The 18,747-nt window shown below is 43.8% G+C and overlaps 1 protein-coding gene across 1 annotated transcript in view; it reads left to right on the forward strand.

The window, feature by feature from the left end:
- Window positions 1–1,318: 1,318 nt before the first annotated feature.
- The window catches only part of LOC105470699 (beta-1,4-galactosyltransferase 5), an 86,610-nt gene continuing 69,181 nt past the window's right edge, over window positions 1,319–18,747 (forward strand). Inside the window, exon 1 of the mRNA XM_011722893.2 lies at window positions 1,319–1,619. Coding sequence (XP_011721195.2) covers window positions 1,505–1,619 — 115 coding nt within the window. The 5' untranslated portion in view covers window positions 1,319–1,504. The remainder of the gene's footprint in view (window positions 1,620–18,747) is intronic.

Below are 18,747 nucleotides of genomic sequence, written 5' to 3' on the forward strand. Positions count from 1 at the left end.
GATAGTACTCTAGTTTCAGATATGTCTACACCGGGGACACTGGCCTCTCCAGTCCAGCTCCTTGAAGCTACTGCTTCTTGCCATAAATTTCTAGGACTGTTCATTGCCTTCTGAGGTCCTTTGAGCTGATGCTGATCTGAAAGCATTTTTTTGGATATGGTCCCACACCCAGGTGATGGGGATAGGATACCGATTTGTCTGCAGGATAAGAATTAGAGGCCACACAGACTGCTGAGACAGTTACAACCTAGAGGTCAAGGGCCTGACATGGGAGACAGGCTAGTTTTGATTTGAGCCCTTGATGCAAGGCTTGGGTGAATTGCCTTTCCATCCAGAAACCTCAGTTTCCTCACTTGTACAATAGCAATAATAACAACACACATCTCAAGACTAGTGGGGGAATTTCATTGCATTAGTAAAGTCCATGTTTCTCAGCAGAAGTCTAGAGACATCGACAATTGTTATCACTATGCTATTTCTGATACAGTAGGATGTGGACCCCAACTAGAGCTCCAAGTTCATCCCTACTTCCCCCACTACTTCACTGAATTTTATTCATGTTGGCCTTGGATTCAACTCGGGGGCAGATCAGCCCTTTTCCTACCTCAGGGCCTTTGCACCTGCTGTTCCCCCTGGTATGACTGCTTTTTCCCCAGGTTATTCTAAAAAGCTGGCGCTTTCTCACCCTTTTATGTCTCAGCTCATGTCACTGCTCAGTGAGGCCTTTCTTGACCACTCCAGCCTGCCTGCAATACATCCTCCTGTTTTATCGTATTCATATGTGTTACCAGTACCTGATATTACTAGTTGATTTGTTTCTTTTACCTCTCACATAATTTAAGTTTCAAGAAGACAGATTTTTATCGTTTTTTCCTCTGTAGCATGCCCAGCGCCAACAACTGTATCTGGCATTCAATAAGTAAATGGTGAATTGAATAAATGAATGAATGAATGAGGGTGTATACCAGGCCGAATCCCCAAGCCTTTCAATCCCCACTCATCTGCTGCAGTGGGCAACGAAACGAGTCAGACTTTGTAGATGGTCCCTTGGCCCCCGAGATGGGGGCGAGCGAGCGCGGAGCACTTGGGAGACGTTCCCCGTAAGCCTGGGCGGTGGCCGCACTGGGAGAGGGGCTGTCGCCATTTGGCGATATTCCATGCAGGCTGCCGTGGGGGCCGGGCGAGGGTCGGCAGCGACCGCAAGCGCGCGGGTCTTTTGCGACGGTGCCCGGCGGCGCTGGCCCCGCCTCCCGCGCGTGCGCCCCGCCCCGCCCCCGCCGCTGCGCCCGCTCAGGGCCGCTCTGGCCCCCACCCGCTTCATGTGGCCCGGCCCGCGGCGGCCGGCGGCTGGGAGCGGCGAGGCGGCGGCGGCGAGTGGCGGCCCGCGAGGCCCGGGAGGCGGTGGCCGAGGCCCAGGCGGTGGCGGCGGCGGCCCAGGAGGCGGCGGACGGGGAGCGGCGGGAGCAGGCCCAGCCCGGCTCTCGAGCGGCCGCCCGGCTGCAGCATGCGCGCCCGCCGGGGGCTGCTGCGGCTGCCGCGCCGCTCGCTGCTCGCCGCGCTCTTCTTCTTTTCTCTCTCGTCCTCGCTGCTCTACTTCGTCTATGTGGCGCCCGGCATAGGTAGGAAGGGGGTTTGGGACCCCGTCGGCTGCCGCTCTGGCCTTGAGGGACCCGGGGAATCCCCGCCCCTCCTGGGGGCCCCGGCCAGGAGGCGGCCTCCAGCCTGGTCCTCCGGACTCCGGAGTCCTGGCCTGGCTCTCGGGGACCCCAGGACATTCCTGCCCTCCGCACCCCAGCAGGCTCCCGGGACTCCTCTCCCGCGCCAGCCTCCGGCCCACCCCGCCCCTCATAACGCCGCCCTCGCGAACCGGACGGTGCCTTCACGCCCGCCCCTTGCTCCGGGACCCCCTTCCCGCTCTTGCCTCGCTGGAACTCCCACGTCCTGCTCCGCTGCTCGAGAACTCCCGCTTCCCTTTCCCGTCCCCGGGGTCTCCTGGAACCCCCATTCCCGGCATTCCCCGCACCCCAAGCCCCCGCGGCGCGCCCGCTCCTTGCCAAGCCCATGTGCCCGGGTCTCAGGCCGCCCCACCTTCTGGCTCCCATCCGTCCTCCCCCACTCCCCGTGACTCCATCGTTTCCTGCTCCCGTGAGCCCCCTCCCTCCCCTTTTTTCCACCACTTCCCCCATTACATCCACCTCCAGGTCCTCCGTAACTCACGTTCACTTCTTCAGTGGCCTGATCTCTTTGCCTGTCCGGTGGCACCCCCCTTCTCCTTACAGAGGTCCACCCCCATTCAGTCTCCTGCTAACCCCCTGAGCGTCCCATGCCTCTTCCCCATCTCCTCCTGCGCCCACCTCGCGTATCCACAAGGGCACATCCTTGTAACCTTTGCCCCCAGCCCCTCAGCCTTTCAGCCACAGCTGCTTTCTCAACTGAAGACCTGGGGAAGGGGTGCTGTCTGTGTTCTCCTTTCTTCCACTTCTGCCCTCTCCTAGCCTTGCGGGTAGATAGTGGTTCTTCAGTATTGCATAGTGCCTGCTCTGGGGACAAAGGGAAAGTTTAAATTGGCCCTAGAGAAGGGGATATGGCTGGGGCCTTTGGGAAATGGTACCAGGTGAGAAGGGGGAGCATGGAGGAAAGATGTAATGGGTACTCCTTCTTTTCAAAGTCTTATCCTTTAAAGGAAAGGCAGTCTCTGGAGAAACTGACCCTGCCACCCCTCCCCCGCCCGCCCCAAGCATAGTCTTTTATAAGACCACAGGGCACCATTTAGGACAGGAAGAGATCAGAAGGAAAGACAGCATGATGGTTAAGAGTGGAGGACACAGAGGTCAGACTTGCATTCCAATCTCTGCCCTGTATGACCTTGGGCAGGTTACTAAGCCTTAGCTTTTCTCCTCTGTAAAATGGGAATATGCAGCCCAGTCTCATACGGTGTTAAGGATGGAAGTAGATACATGTTCTTTAAAAGCACTCACCACTGTACCTGATGCTTGAAGAGTTTTAAAAATAAGTAAATGCAGCTATTACATGTAACTTCCAGGAAGAAGGGAGTTAGGTGGAAGGCTTAAGGAATGTGTTTGCCTGACTTGGCATCACTATGAGGAAACCTCAGTTTATGGTGAAAAATGATCAGAAGATGCTGTTGGGGCAGGGGCAGGAAGAGTAAATTCTGCTAGAAACATGTTGGATTATATGGATTTTAGGAAAGGGTTGATGGTTTAGTTTAGGGAAATGCCTTTTAGGATTGTAGCAATAACTAGTGCTATTCTCTGTTGACCTGTCAACACAGAACTAGCTGAATAGAGAAATTTCCAGATAGAGCAGGAGATCGTCTCCTGATTATTTTGTAAAGCATATTTTACTTGTGGTTAATGTTGATGTTTTGAACTATCAACTAGATCTGGAAAGATAGAACAGGCAGCATCAGATTGCCCTGTTTACAAAGTGTCATAGGGAAAAGTGTCCCTCTAGGAAGGTATAATATGTGGCCTGATGGATTTGATGAGTAGATTGTAAAAGGGTTGCGATTCTGGCAGAACAGGAGCAGATAACTAATTAGTGGAATTAACTGAGAAAAGAGTTCATTAGCATGTTGGCTATTAGACTTTAATAAAAATGGGTGTGAAAAGATGGGATTTGGACCTAGAGGCAGTCTTAGAGCCGTAAGCCTTTTTTTCTCCTTTTGTGAAAGTGACAGGTACTTCTGGTCTGAGTCCATAAATCAACTATATCTAAATGGAATACTGTATCTACTGGGATGGTAATCACCCTTTTGATAGAAAGGTTAGAAGCCAGATTCTCCAACAGAAATGGAACTTATCAATTTAATTAAGATTCCTCAACAGTAGATTTTTAGGTCAGTGGAACCCCTGTGTAAAGCGATGAGCTACTGCCGTGCCTAGAATCCTGTATCACTGATAGCTGAAAAAGAGGCAGAACAGTTACATTTTCACTAGTGCTGTATCTCTTTGAATGTAAGCCTTCTGAAGGGGAATTCTACTTAGGATGGAAATTTTGTTCGTGGGAAAGGGGAACAATAAAAAAAGGATGTGGAGTAGTTACATTTAGCTGTTTGCCCTTCCTACTAATGATTTTTTTTTTTTTGGATACAGTGTCTCGCTCTGTTGCCCAGGCTGGAGTGCAGTGATGCTCCTAGCTAGCTGCAGCCTTGATCTCCTGGGCACAAGTGATCCTCCTGCCTCAGCCTCCTGAGTAGGTGGGACTACAGGTACATGCCACCCTGCCTGGCTAACTTTTAAAAGTTTTTTTTGTAGAGACAGGATCTCACTATGACGTACAAGCTCTGTTGAAATTAAATTTTTCGAATGTCTAGCTTTGGACAGTGGGGTGGCACATTTTTTCAAGGTTAAGGCAATCTGGGGAAATAAAAGGTTGGTTTGTGTTCCTTGGGATATGAAGACCTTATTTAAACAGTTATTAAAATGCGCTTAGAAAATAATATTAGGTTGGCTGGGCGCAGTGGCTCACGCCTGTAATCCCAGCACTTTGGGAGGCTGAGGTGGGTGGATCGTGAGGTCAGGAGTTCAAGACCAGCCTGTCCAAGATGGTGAAACCCCGTCACTACTAAAAATACAAAAATTAGCTGGGTGTGGTGGCAGGTGCCTGTAATCCCAGCTACTCAGGAGGCTGAGGCAGGAGAATCGCTTGAACCCAGGTGGCAGAGGTTGCTATAAGCCGAGATTGCACCAATGCATTCCTGTCTGGGCAATAGAGTGAGACTCTGTCTCAAAAAATAAAAATAAAAATAACATTAGGTTGAGCCATATGAAATTTCTGTTTTTTGCAGGACAAAAAGAGTTGCCTATCAGCAGTTTCATGTAGTTCACTTTACTAAATTTCCCAATGACAATTCTGCTTTCTGGCACAGTGGAAAGTGTTGGACTTGTATTTCCTTCTAAGTTTAACTTTTTCCAGTGCTTGCTTTTGATTTGCTTTGTATACCCTGTGGCTACGTTGTGCTCAAGGGCTAGATATCTTCACTCCAAGAATATATTACAATTATATTCAGAAATAGTAGACTTGAATTTGAAATAAGAAAAATCATGTAGCTATAAATGTTTTGAATTGTCCATATATACTGCAACCCAGCCAAAATTTTAGCCTAACCATTAACTTAGTATTTTTGGGATCTCATGCCACTTAATATGGGTGACCCGTATTCTAAGAGCAAAGGAAACTTTTCTTGGACTTGAGAGTCATCTGTGAAATGGGGTACCATCTCACCTAGAAAATTGGATATGTGGAAAATTACTAAACAAGACTATTAATAGTGTGTTTGCAAAAAATATAAAGTGCCCTCAGCCATAATAATCCCATTTGATCCATTTAATGTTTTAAAAGTATGGCTTCATTGGGATTTTTTTTTTTTTCTTTTAAGACGGAGTTTCGCTCTTTTGCCCAGGCTGGAGTGAAGTGGCGTGATTTCGGCTCACTGCAACCTCTGCCCTCCAGGTTCAGGCGATTCTCCTGCTTCAGCCTCCCGAGTAGCTGGGATTATAGGCGCTTGCCACCACCGGCCAATATTTGTATTTTTAGTAGAGATGGGGTTTTACCATGTTGGCCAGGCTTGTCTCAAACTCCTGACCTCAGGTGATTCACCCACCTCAGTCTCCTAAAGTGCAAGGATTACAGGCGTGAGCCACCGTGCCTGGCCGGGAGTTGTGTTTGTATTGTTAATTTTGGAAGTAGTGTTTTGTCGGCAATTTAAAAGAAGGTTGGGACGGAAAGTGAGAGAGTGAAAGAGAGAAAGTGGTAGATTTGATAAAGAGCAAGGTAATAATGTTGCAGAAAAATGTGACGTCCCTTCTCTTCAGCCTTCTACCCCGTAGCCTTTATGATTTTCATTTATTTAATCACTTGTTTTATTTGCAATGTTGAAATATCCCTGTTGCCTTCAGAGTTCTGCAGAAAACTTTTGAACTTATTTATGACTCGCTAACTTAAAAAAAATCTGAGAGCTCAGAGTACTTCCATACTCCAGTCCGATCAGGTCTTTCAAAAGATAACAGAAGCGAGCTATTTATAAATATACATATGAAGTGCTGATTTAAAATCTTAATAAGTTTATGGTACCATCATATGGCAAGGTTGTGTAGAGATTACTGACCTTAGCAAATTGTTAAAACAGTTACCAGTTTCAAGAGAGGTGCCTCTGCATGGTTAGGGGTAATTGTTTATGCATTGATGACTTTCTTTTTTTTTAGATGGAGTCTCGCTCTGTTGTCCAGGCTAGAGTGCAGTGGCGCAATCTCAGCTCACTGCAACCTCTACCTCCTGGGTTCAAGCAATTCTTCTGCCTCAGCCTCCTGAGTTGCTGGGATTATAGGTGCCCGCCACCACACCTAGCTAATTTTTGTATTTTTAGTAGAGACGGGGTTTCACCATGTTGGTCAGGCTGGACTCGAACTCCTGACCTCGTGATCCGCCCGCCTCGGCCTCCCATAGTGCTCCAATTACAGACGTGAGCCACCGTGCCTGGCCGATGACATTTTATTAATTGAAATTCTGTTCTACATTTAAACTAATTTTTCTCTTTCCTTGATTACTGAAGAAAGAAGATGGGGAATGATTTTCACATTTTTGGCCTACTTAGTTCCAAGAGAAGTTTGATTTATGGCTGGCTTTTGGAAGGCAGGAGCCAGTAATTCTAATCTTACCTCTTTCGACCAAATGACCGTGAGCAAGTCACTTGATTTCAATGACCTGATACTTTCAAAAAAACCCAAAGCCATTTGAAAAGCTAGAATTGCATCTTAGTCAATCTTTTAGTGAATTTTTAAGAAATCATACCTCAATAAAGCTAGTAAGATGCTTTTATATATAAAAAGTTGATAATTCATTTACATTCTATATAAACATTGGTCCTAAGATTTTAATTTATTTTTATTTTTATTTTTTTATTTTTTGAGACAAAGTCTCGCTCTGTCACCCAGACTGGAGTGCAGTGGCGTGATCTTGGCTAACTGCAACCTCCGCCTCCTGCTTCAAGCGATCCTCCTGCCTCAGCCTCCCAAGTAGATGGGATTATAGGCACCCACCACCATGCCCAGCTAATTTTTTTTGTATTTTTAGTAGAGACGGGGTTTTGCCATGTTGACCAGGCAGACTGGTCTCGAACTCCTGACCTCAGATGATATGCCCACCTCGGCCTCCCAAAGTGCTGGGATTACAATTGTGAGCCACCACGCCCAGCCATTCCTAAGATTTTAGACCAAAAAAAAAAAAAAAAAAAGGGCTGGACAAGGTGGCTCATGCTTGTAATCCCAGCACTCTGGGAAGCCAATATGGGTGGATTCCTTGTGTCCCGGACTTCAAGATGATCCTAGGCAACATAGTGAAATCCCATCTCTACTAAAAATACAAAAAATTAGTTGGATGTGGTACATGCCTGTAATCCCAGCTACTCGGGAGGCTGAGGTGGGAAGATCACCTGAGCCTGGGAGGCCGAGGCTGCGATGAGCCATGATTGCACCACTGCATTCAGTCTGGGTACCCAGAGTGAGAACCTGTCTCCAAACAAACAAAAAGGATTTTAGAGAAGATACATGTTTTATATAATCAAATACAACTTTTCCTAATAACCACAGGAAAATTTCAGATTTCCCCCAGTCAAGTATAGTCTGAAAATAACCTTTATTTTTCCTAACATGAAAAAGCCCTCTGAATCCTTCAGCACACTCAGTTTCTGAGATTTTTAGAACAAAATACATATGGGGAAATGTGGGTTACTTCATTTTAGAAAATTGAAGAGCCTTATCCTGTTAAGGACACCTTTTTTCCCCTCCTAAGCCACATGCACTCTTGTGCACATATTAGAGTATAGTGTTGTCCATTCTTCTTAGGAGAAAGCCATATTTGGAGAACAGTTTGATGTTATAGAATTAAACAGCACCACTTTTGACCGGGACTTTGGTGATGTTTTATGTTCTCTTTGTGGAGTTTTTGCTATATTGGAAGCCAGGTCTTGGGTTTGGAGTTGAAATTTTCTTTAGTAGTAGAAATATGTTGGTTTTGGATAGTCTCAGCCATTCAAACAGTATTAATTACTGTTCCAGGATACCTAGAGCCGGCAGATAATTCTGTTCCAGCATCGACTCCCCCCACCCCAGCTGAATAGGCCTGTGGGAACCCTGCATAATCACCAGGAGAGAGGGGCTCTGTGTTGCCATGCCTCTTTAGAGCTCTCTGAGAGAGTAGAAATTCCAAAGCAGCAGAAGGCCGGAATGCAGCTGACTTCTTGCTTCCCTAAATTTTGCTGCTTTTTAGATCTTGGAAGTATGTTGGGCACATCTAATCACATAAGGCAAAGAAAGACCTTAGCACATAAGTGAGCAATGTAATGCTGCTAAGGCCTGTCAAAAAAAGAGAGAAAAAGGGAGGTTACCATTGGCCAAGATAACAGATAATCGTAAGCAAGCAGGTTGGGTGTGGGCTGAAGAGGAGGCAGGCCTGTGTGCACTGTCGGGAAAAGGGCAGCTGTTCTTCACTTTCTGGTAGTAGTCAATAAAGGTATGCTTGCCTTTACACACGAGCTATGTTTTGTAGAAAATTGTGAGGAAAAATTAACGGGATTTTAGGATCCACTTAAAATCCTGGAGCTACCCAGGTACCCAGCATTTGAGTGTCATGTTATCGGTTATGGGAGATCTTTGAATTCTAAACTTTTGACTACATCTCTCATTTTATTTATTTTATTTCTTTATTTATTTTTGAGATGGAGTTTCGCTCTTGTTGCCCAGACTGGAGTGCAATGGCGCGATCTCGGCTCACCGCAACCTCCACCTCCCAGGTTCAAGCGATTCTCCTGCCTCAGCCCCCCTAGTAGCTGGGATTACAGGCATGCACCACCACGCCTGGCTAATTTTATATTTTTAGTAGAGACGGGGTTTCTCCATGTTGGTCAGGCTGCTCTTGAACTCCTGATCTTAGGTGATCTGCCCGCCTCAGCCTCCCAAAGTGCTAGGATTACTGGCATGAGCCACCGCGGCTGGCTACATCTCTCATTTTATAGATGATCATATAAGTCAAGTTGAGTCATTAACTTGCCCAAAATTGAGAATTATTAAGATATTCTTGAAGCACATACAATACGGTTGAAAAGAGGTCTAGGTTCAGATCAGCTCGGAGTGGCAGATTTATTTTGTTTTGAAATAGAGGATACTACCTTTCTCAGGGTACTTGTGAGAATTAAGTAGAATATGCACGTGAAGGGGCTTAGCACAGAGCTTGACACAAAGGTCCTTATGTTTATGATTTTTTTTTTCTTTTGAGATGGAGTTTCACTCGCTCTTGTTGCCAAGGCTAGAGAGTGCAGTGGTGCTCTCTTGGCTCACTGCAACCTCCGCCTCCTGGTTTCAAGCAACTCTCCTGCTTCAGCCTCCCAAGTAGCTGGGATTACAGGCGCCTGCCACCATGCCCAGCTAATTTTTTTTTTTTTTTTTTTTTTTTGTATTTTTAGTAGAGATGGGGTTTTACCATGTTGGCCAGGCTGGTCTCTTAACTCCTGACCTCAGGTGATCCATCTGCCTTGGCCTTCCAAAGTGCTGGGATCACAGGCGTGAGCCACTGTGCCCGGCCATATGATTCTTATTTATAACTGTAGGAGGTACTCTCTTGGTCTCATGCTCGTATTAAACTGAGAGTTAGGTTTGGGCTCCTGTCTGACTTTACCAATAACTAGGTATGAATTTTTATTCCTGTTTTCTGTGAACTGAGGAGACTGGACTATTGTGCAGATTCTAGGGTCCCTTTCAGATCTAAAGTTTCATGATTCTGAGCATGTGTGAATTGAACCTTTGAAGTAAAGAAGGAATAATTTTGTCAAGTAAAGACACTGTCTTTTAAAGTTCTGATTTCCCGTTGACTTCATCTCCTCCCCAGAGTGCTGTGGTGAGAATGGTGACATGCTTGTGTATAATCTTCAGACTTTATAGTTTCAGTCTTTGGGGTGAATGGCAAGGTCCCCGATGTGCAGTGCCATTACTTTTGGACATAAGCCTGGGAACTCCAGACTTGGTGTCTCTACACGGAAATCTATCTTTGAAATCATTGTCACTAAGGAAGAGGGGGGAAATTTGTGCTGTCTTGGTCAGAGGAAAGAAAATCAAAAAGAATTTTTGGAAATACCTTTGGGATGTTAAGACCATTTTTTCCTTTTTTTGTACCATTTTTTGTCCTGTGGGCTAATCCTTTTACATTTTGATCTGCTAAGCCAGTCCTTTCCTCTGGCTTCACACTTCAGCTTTTAAGTGTGACATAGAGCCCCAGACTCATTACCTCAATCCTCTAGGTAGTTAGGTGTTAAATGAAAATGAATATTGCGTTTGGATCCCCTAATTCTTTTCTTATGGTGCCTTTTATACTGAGGAGCATTCAGGCCCCTGCTGGTTGCATGAATTCAGTGTCTTCCCAAGCATGGGAATCACGTTAAATAATTTAGAGTGCTGCCCCGTCTCCAATTCCTCCTTTTTTTCCCTCTCCTTTTGTTAGTTTGAGTAAGCAATTATTAGACCCTGGGTATCGTTCCTGTGCCTTTGCAGGTGACGGAGCTATCCAGGTACTTTGCAGCAGCCAGAAGCGAACCTGGTCGTTGTTTCTGAGGCACCTTCGTTACTGTCATCAATTATGAACAGTTCTCTTAGGCGGTTAGTGGCCTAATTATGAAGATGAAAAATATTGTGGAGTATTGGATAACGGAAAGAGTAGGTTGTAAGATAGCAGTGTCATGTTTTTACATGTCAGTGGATCCAGGGTATGCTGGTGAGCACAACTGTTTATTATTTTTCTTAAAAAGTTATAGGATATTTAAATATCAGTAGAGAGGTAACTTTTTCCACCCCTTCCCAAGTAGTCCTAAAAGTATGGATAATCGGCATTTAAACCTTCTTCTTAATTCTCCTTGTTGAACAATCATAAGCTTGGAAAGATGGAGAGACAGGGTTATTTTTTCCTCACAGAGCTGCTCATTATCCCATTTTAAGTTCTACTTTCAGGAACCAAGCCTAAATTGTATTCATGATCAGGATGTATATATTTGCTGATTGGTAGACTTGGCTGGTGAAGGTCATAAGATAGTGTTTTCCTAAATACTGTGTTGTGTCTCGCTTATGTAATTGAAAAAGGAAAAAAATGTTTTATTCCTGTTCAGAAAAATGACAGAATTGCCAACCTAAGGAAGTCAAACCAGATAGACCAAAAATGATAGTAGACTGGTTTTAGGATTCATGATACAGTTATTTTGAATCTGTATTTTTTTTTTTTTTCTGAGATGGAGTCTCACTCAGTCGCCCAGGCTGGAGTGCAGTGGTGCAATCAGGGCTCACTGCAACCCCTGCTTCCTGAGTTCATGTGATACTCCTGCCTCAGCCTCCTGAGTAGCTGGGATTACAGGCGAGTACCACGACACCTGGCTATTTTTTTTTTTTTGGGTATTTATTTATTTATTTTAGTAGAGATGGGGCTTTGCCATGTTCCCCAGACTGGTCTCGAACTCCTGACCTCAGGTGATCCACCCACCTCGGCCTCCCAAAGTGCTGAGATTACAGGCATGAGCCACTGCGCCTGGCCAGTAATCACTATTTTTTAGTTTTTTTTGTTTGTTTGTTTGTTTTGTTTTTCGTTTTCTTGAGATGGACTCCCGCTCTGTTGCCCATGCTGGAGTGCCGTGGCACGATCACAGCTCACTGCAACCTCCACCTCCTGGGTTCAAACGATTCTTGTGCCTCAGCCTCCCAAGTAGGTGGGACTACAGGCACACACCACCACGCCCGGCTAATTTTTGTAGTTTTAGTAGAGACGGGGTTTCACCATGTTGGCCAGAACTGGTCTCAAACTCCGGACCTCAGGTGATCTGCCTGCCTTGGCCTCCCAAAATGCCAGGATTACAGGTGTGAGCCACCGTGCCTGGCTGGGTGTTTAATTTTTAGTTGTTTTTCTTTTTAAAAATGTTATAATGCTTTTTTTTTTCTTCATACTAGAGACAGGGTCTCCCTGTGTTGCCTAGGCTGGTCTCGAACTCCTGAACTCAAGCAATCCTCTTGCCTTGGCCTCCCTCCTTGGCTGGAGTGTAATGGTGTGATCCGGACATCCCAGACTCAAGTGATCCTCCTGCCTCAGCTTCCCAACTAGCTAGGATTATAGGCATGAGACATCATGTCTGGCCTCAGCCTTATTTTTCAACATTTCTTATTTCCAAAATATTTTAGCACCCTAAACAGAAACTGTTCTTGTTAAGCAATAACTCTCACAACATTTGTCATTTTTATGTTTTTTGTTTGTTTGTTTGTTTGTTTGTTTTCATAGACACTCCGGCAGTTGTGAAATGGTGTTTCATGAATGTGTGTGTGTGGTTTTTTTTCCTTAAATGAGTCATAATGGTTTTGATGTGCATTTCTTTAATGAGGAATGACCATTTGCATATTTCATTTGGAGAAATGGTGATTCAGGTCCTTTGTTCATTCTTAAATTGGGCGTCTTTTTGTTGTTGAGTTGTTAGGAGTTTTGTTTTTGTTTTTGAGACAGGATCTCTCTGTGGCTCGCACTGGAGTGCAGTGGCTCGACCATGGCTCACTGCAGCCTCAACCTCCCAGGCTCAGCCTCCCAAGCAGCTGAGACCACCAGTGCGTGCCAACAAGCCCAGCTGATTTTTAAATTATTTGTAGAGATGGGATCGCCCTATGTTGCCCAGGCCGGTCTCAAACTCCTGGGCTGAAGCCATCCTCCCACCTCAGCCTCACAGAGTGCTGGGATTACAGGCATGAGCTGCCATGCCTGGCCTGTTAGGAGCTCTTTACGGATTCTGAGTAATATTAAACCTTTATCAGATACATGATTTATAAACATTTTCTATTCTGTGCATTGTCTTTTCACTTTTGATAGTGTCCTTTGATGCACACAAATTTTTAATGAGGCCCAATTTACCTATTTTTTCTTTTGTTTATGCTTTTAAAATGCACTACTTTGTAAATATTACCACTTACCTTTTGCTCCCTACAGTGTGCCCATTCTTTTTTCTGCCCATGAAGGTCTTAATAAGCTACTGATGTGATTTTTGAGAAAGCAGGAGTCATGGTTTTTTTTTTGTTTCTTTTGCCCTAACATGTTTAAGTTTGAGGCTGTTGTCTTTATTTATTATTATTTTTATTTATATATTTAGATTCAGATTCAGCAGGTGACACAAGATTTATTTTTTGTCATATAGGAATGAAAAGACATGATAATTTCGAAGATAGGGAAAAGTAAATTTTGTTTGGTATTTTCTTTCTCTCGCTCTCTTTTTTTTTTTTTTTTTTTAAAGGCAGAATCTTACTGTCACCCAGGCTGTAGTGCAGTGGCGTGATCTCAGCTCACTGTAGCCTCTGCCTCCCAGGTTCAAGTGATTCTCCTGTCTCAGCCTCCTGAATAGCTGGGGTTACAGGTGCATGCAACCACGCCCAGCTAATGTTTTTATTTTTGGTAGAGATAGGGTTTCACCATTTTGGTCAGGCCAGTCTTGAACACCAGATTTCTGGTGATCCACCTGCCTCGGCTTCCCAAAGTGCAGGGATTACAGGCATGAGCCACCATGCCCAGCGTGTTTGGTATTTTCTTAGCCCCAAATTTCCATTAACCAGCATCATTTATGTTTTGGTGTTTAGTATTAAGTAGTTACCATAAAGACCCTGAGGCATGACTTTGAGTTTGGTATTGTGGGTGTTTTTTTTGTTTGTTTGTTTGTGTTTGCCTTCTGACTCTTTGAAAATTAGTAATGCTTTATTCACCAGAACATTCTGTTTCCCCGTGCCTTCCTCGTCCACAACACAGGCACAGGGTAGCAGGTGGTGAAGAGAAACAGGCTGCCAAGATGGTCCCTGGGTGACTAGGAGGGGTGTGATGTGCGCACAGGATTTTTTTTTCTATTATCCTTTATAACATCAGAAAATGATGTCAGATGCTGACAAATGAGGAAATAGAAAAATCTAACATGTAAAAGCTGCTGGACTCCCTCCCACAGCTCTGACTTAGTAAAATTAGGCAATTTGATACATATTTTTTTCTGATATCAGCTGAACTGCAAATGTATTTATCTAAACGTGAGTGATAAAAATGGTGATTAAAGGTGGGGTGGGTACTTAGAAAACTTTTATGTTCTGGTGCCTGTGATAAAAGAGAAAATTTGCCTGATTTTGCTATTGTCTTATAGCTAAATTCATTATTCTTTTTGTAACACCCCTACAGTGTGCTAGACTTGAAGGGTACAGTGATGAACAAAGCAGACAGTGTATCGCTGTTATTTTTTAAGTCTTCTAAGGAGCATGGCTTCACTTTAGTAAATTTTCAGTTTTGGGTAATTTTATATTTCTGGACAGATGTGTTTAATTGAGGGCCAATTCATCTGGTGTTCTCAGTTGGAGTTAACATTCCTTAATTGCCAGGAATAATAGTGAATACAGTAGTCACCTCCTTATCCAGAGTTTTGCTTTCTGCGGTTTCACTGAGGTCTGAAAATATTAAATGGAAAATTCCAGAAAGAATTCACAAATTTTAAATTGCGCACCATTCTGAGTGGCGTGATGAAATCTTTCACCATCCTGCTCTGTCCCCCTTTGTCTTGCCTGGGATGTGAGTTATTCCTTTGTCCTGCATATCCATGCTGTATACACATTTAGTAGTTGTCTGGATTATCACATCGTCATCATGGTGTCACAGTGCTTGTGTTCAAGTGACCCTTATTTTACTTTTATTACTTGTAATAATTTTAAATTTTAATATTATGGCCAGGTGTAGTGGCTTATGCCTGTAATCCCAGCATTTTTGGAGGCCGAGGCTGGAGGATCACTTAAGTCCAGGAGTTTGAGACCAGCGTAGGCAACCTGGGGGGAAACTTGCTTCTACAAAAATACAAATAACAATTAGCCAGGTGTGGTGGTACATGCCTGTAGCCCCAGCTACTTGGGATCGCATGAGCCTGGGAGTTTGAGGCAGCAGTGAGCTGTGATCACTCCAGCCTGGGCAACAGAGTGAGACTCTCTCAGAAAAATTAATTTTACTTAATTACTTTTATTATTGTTATAATTGTTCCATTTTGTTATTGTTGTTGTAAACCAAATTGTAAAACCATTTTATTATTATATTTGTTGCAAACCAAAAAGTATCTGAGACAGGTCTCAATCTATTTAGAAGTTGATTTTACCAAGGTTAAGGGCATGCACCCAGGCCCAAGGTCTGTGCCTTTCTCCAAAGATGATTTTGAGGGCTTCAGTATTTAAAGGGGAAGAAATTTCTAGAAGGTGTGGGTCGATAAGAGGCAAATGGTTGCATTCTTTTGAGTCTTTGTTAGCTGTTCACATGTGGTGGGTGAGGGTGGGGGGCGGCGGAGGAATAGTCCCTTATGCATTCATCTATAGCTCAGAGATTCTGCATTTTTACGTAAGATAAAATATACTTAACAGGGCAGAGGAAGCAATCAGATTATGCATTTGTCTCAGGTGAGCAGAGGAATGACTTTGAGTTCTGTGCTTTGTCCCATATCTGTGAAGATAAGCTGTCAATTTACATTGTCAGGGCGAAATTCAGCAAATCGCTGTAGGGTAAGGATCTTGAGGTCCACAAGGAATTACCTGTTGGGCAGATTGTGAGGGAGGTAGGTTTGCGTGATGCCGTTCCTACCTTGACTTTTCTCTTTGACTTAGTGAGTTTGGGGTCCCCAAGTTTATTTTCCTTTTACATTGTTGTTCATCTTTTACTGTGCCTAATTTATAAGTTAAACTTTACCATAGGTGTGTATGTATAGGAAAACAATGTATTTAGATTTGGTACTACCTGCAATTTCAAGCACCCACTGGGGAATTCCAGAAAGTATCCCTTGAAGATAAGGGAGGACTACTGTATGATTCATAGCACAGTTTCAGATTAATCATGTCCGATGCAGTCAGATGCTTGATGGTTACATGGGGCCTGGTTTGTGGGCAGATGACTAGTGGGAGGTTTTTTTTGCCCATTTAGGATTCAAAATGGGTTTTAATCTTTTAAGTTACAATTAAGCACTTTGTGTCTTATACAGTATGTATACAATAATGCTCTGAAATGGCTAATCATGAATGTATTAATGGTTTGTCTCGTACTGAAACCTGAAATCTAGATGAAAAAGTTGATAAACATAAGAAGGCAATCAGTACTGATTGTCATTGTCATCTACCCCAGTACATTCTAACTGGGGTAGATATAGTAATTCTTATATGTTGCTATTAGCATCATTTCTGATTTTTGATTAGAAAAATATTTAGGTTAATGGCTTTCTTGTTGGTTTCAAATTTATGAGAAAAGCTATACCTTTATGTCTTGAATCTGCTCACCAGTCTTTGCTTTGAGAGGTGGTTTTTGCTTAGGCTACGATAAATTGTTTCATCTTTTCTAAAGAGGGATGAGGAAGTATTTACTTTGTGAAATTGGAAAACCATGTGGTTAGTGTGGAGAGTAAACGTGTTATTAATAAACAGCTAGTCTTGCGCTCCATACTGTTGGATGGAAGGTGGAAATAACCTTGCCTCTATTGCTGAGATTTAAAAAATAAAAAGCTAGGCTACTACCCCACATCAATTGGTGTCTGGTTGGGGCAACTAGAATCCTTCATTGTGTGGTTCATGCTTGTGTGTGTCTGAATGTGAGAGTGGGAGGAAGTTCAATGTTTTGGCTTTGGTGTGGGATTAATTTTCTCTTCCGTTGTTAATTTGGCATACCTGACCTTTTCATTCTGGTTTAAAGTATTAGAAATCCTAAGATTTGTGTGAATTAGAAGATTGGGGTTTATTTGCATTTCATTTGGCACTAGGGAAAATTCACTTTAGGTAAGAGCTACTTTTTGGGTTGGCTTGACGTTCAAAACAATTTTTTCCTTAAGAATTGCATTTTATTATGGAAATTTTCTTTTTTTTTTCTTTTTTTTTTTTGAGATGGAGTTTTGCTTTGTCCCCTAGGCTAGAGTGCAGTGCCATCATCTCAGCTCACTGCAACCTCTACTTCCTGGGTTCAAGCGATTCCCCGCCTCAGCCTCCCGAGTAGCTGGAATTACAGGTGTATGCCACCACGCCTGGCTAATTTTTGTAGTTTTTACTAGAGACAGGGTTTCACCATGTTGGCCAGGCTGGTCTTGAACTCCTGACTTCAGGTGATCTGCCCACCTCAGCCTCCCGAGTAGCTGGTATTATAGGCATGAGCCACCGAGCCCGGCTGGAAAATTTCAAACATATAAAAGTAAACTTAATAGTAAAGTATAATGGGACCCCATGAACAAAAGTGATTTTTTAACCTCAAAAGCAGGGTCAGTTTATTTAATCAGGAAAAAACCGAGCCTTAAAAGTCAGACTTTGCTAAAAGAAAACAGTATTTTTTTCACTGTCCTGAATATAACATTAAGGAAATAGGATTTGGTCAGGTCTAGATAACATTTAATAATTTCAACTGTGTTAAAGACAAAAGTAATTTTTGATATGACCGTGGACTTGTCATGAAAAATATAAAGGTGAAAGGGATTCCATTCCCCTTCCTCTAAACAGAATGGAACATAAGCACAGATTTAGGTTAATTCATAACCTGGATTTTTAAAGCTTTTACGTAGTTGGGTTTCATATTTGTTCAGATGTCTTACTAAACCAGTTATCTAAATGAGTGTTTTTCTGTTTAAAAAAAAAAAAACAAAACAAAACACATGTCCCCTTCCTCTTTGCCATCCCTTAATCACGGGGCTCCACTGGAATCCCTCCCTTAATCACGGGGCTCCACTGGAATAGAGATGGGCGGATAAAGAAGGAAACTTAGTGGTAGCGACTCCAGTGAACTGGTACGTGGTAGAGGAGGGTTGAAGCTGTTGATCGCAGTGATGTTCCTAGAGGATTTAAGCTTTCCCATTGTCCCATCCTTCATTTGAACCCTCAGAATGTAGAGCCAGAAGTCCAAGAACAAGCAGCTCTGTGAAGGGTAAACCTTCCAGGCTGTGCTCCCTCGAAGGCCCCACTGTGCTTGAGGAGCAGGTGCTGTGGCTGCTGAAGTCAGGTGCTCTGGGAGCAGACAACGACTGCCTAGGTGTGTAGCACCTGTGTTCTTTTGGCTCCTCTGGCCTTGTCTTCTGAGACTGTGTTGCTAATTTCTTTTTTCTTTTTTTTTTTTTTTTTGAGACTGAGTCTGGCTCTGTCGCCCAGGCTGGAGTGCAGTGGCCGGATCTCAGCTCACTGCAAAGCTCCGCCTCCCGGGTTTACGCCATTCTCCTGCCTCAGCCTTTGGAGTAGCTGGGACCGGAGGCGCCCGCCACCTCGCCCGGCTAGTTTTTTGTATTTTTTAGTAGAGATGGGGTTTCACCGTGTTAGCCAGGGTGGTCTCAATCTCCTGACCTCGTGATCCGCCCGTCTCGGCCTCCCAAAGTGCTGGGATTACAGGCTTGAGCCACCGAATTTCTTTAGCTATTTATGTCAGCTTTGACCAAAGCCCACTGCATAGCTTACAAGGGAAAGGAGGCAACAATATCCCTTTGAAGACTTATTTTGGCACAGATTTTGTGATTTGTGAATAGTAACATTCCTCAGTAGCCACAAATTAAACAACATCGATCTAATTTTGGTATTATTAATTAGTTGGATAATTAAAATAGTAAAACCATCTGCATAGATTGAAGCTATAGTTTCAGGTTGTATTGTATATGTGAAAAACCAACTCTTCATTGTGAATTTTGAGTAGACGTCTCAGTAGATTATT

This window comes from Macaca nemestrina, chromosome 15 (genome assembly GCF_043159975.1).
Source record: "Macaca nemestrina isolate mMacNem1 chromosome 15, mMacNem.hap1, whole genome shotgun sequence".
Taxonomy (NCBI): domain Eukaryota; kingdom Metazoa; phylum Chordata; class Mammalia; order Primates; family Cercopithecidae; genus Macaca; species Macaca nemestrina.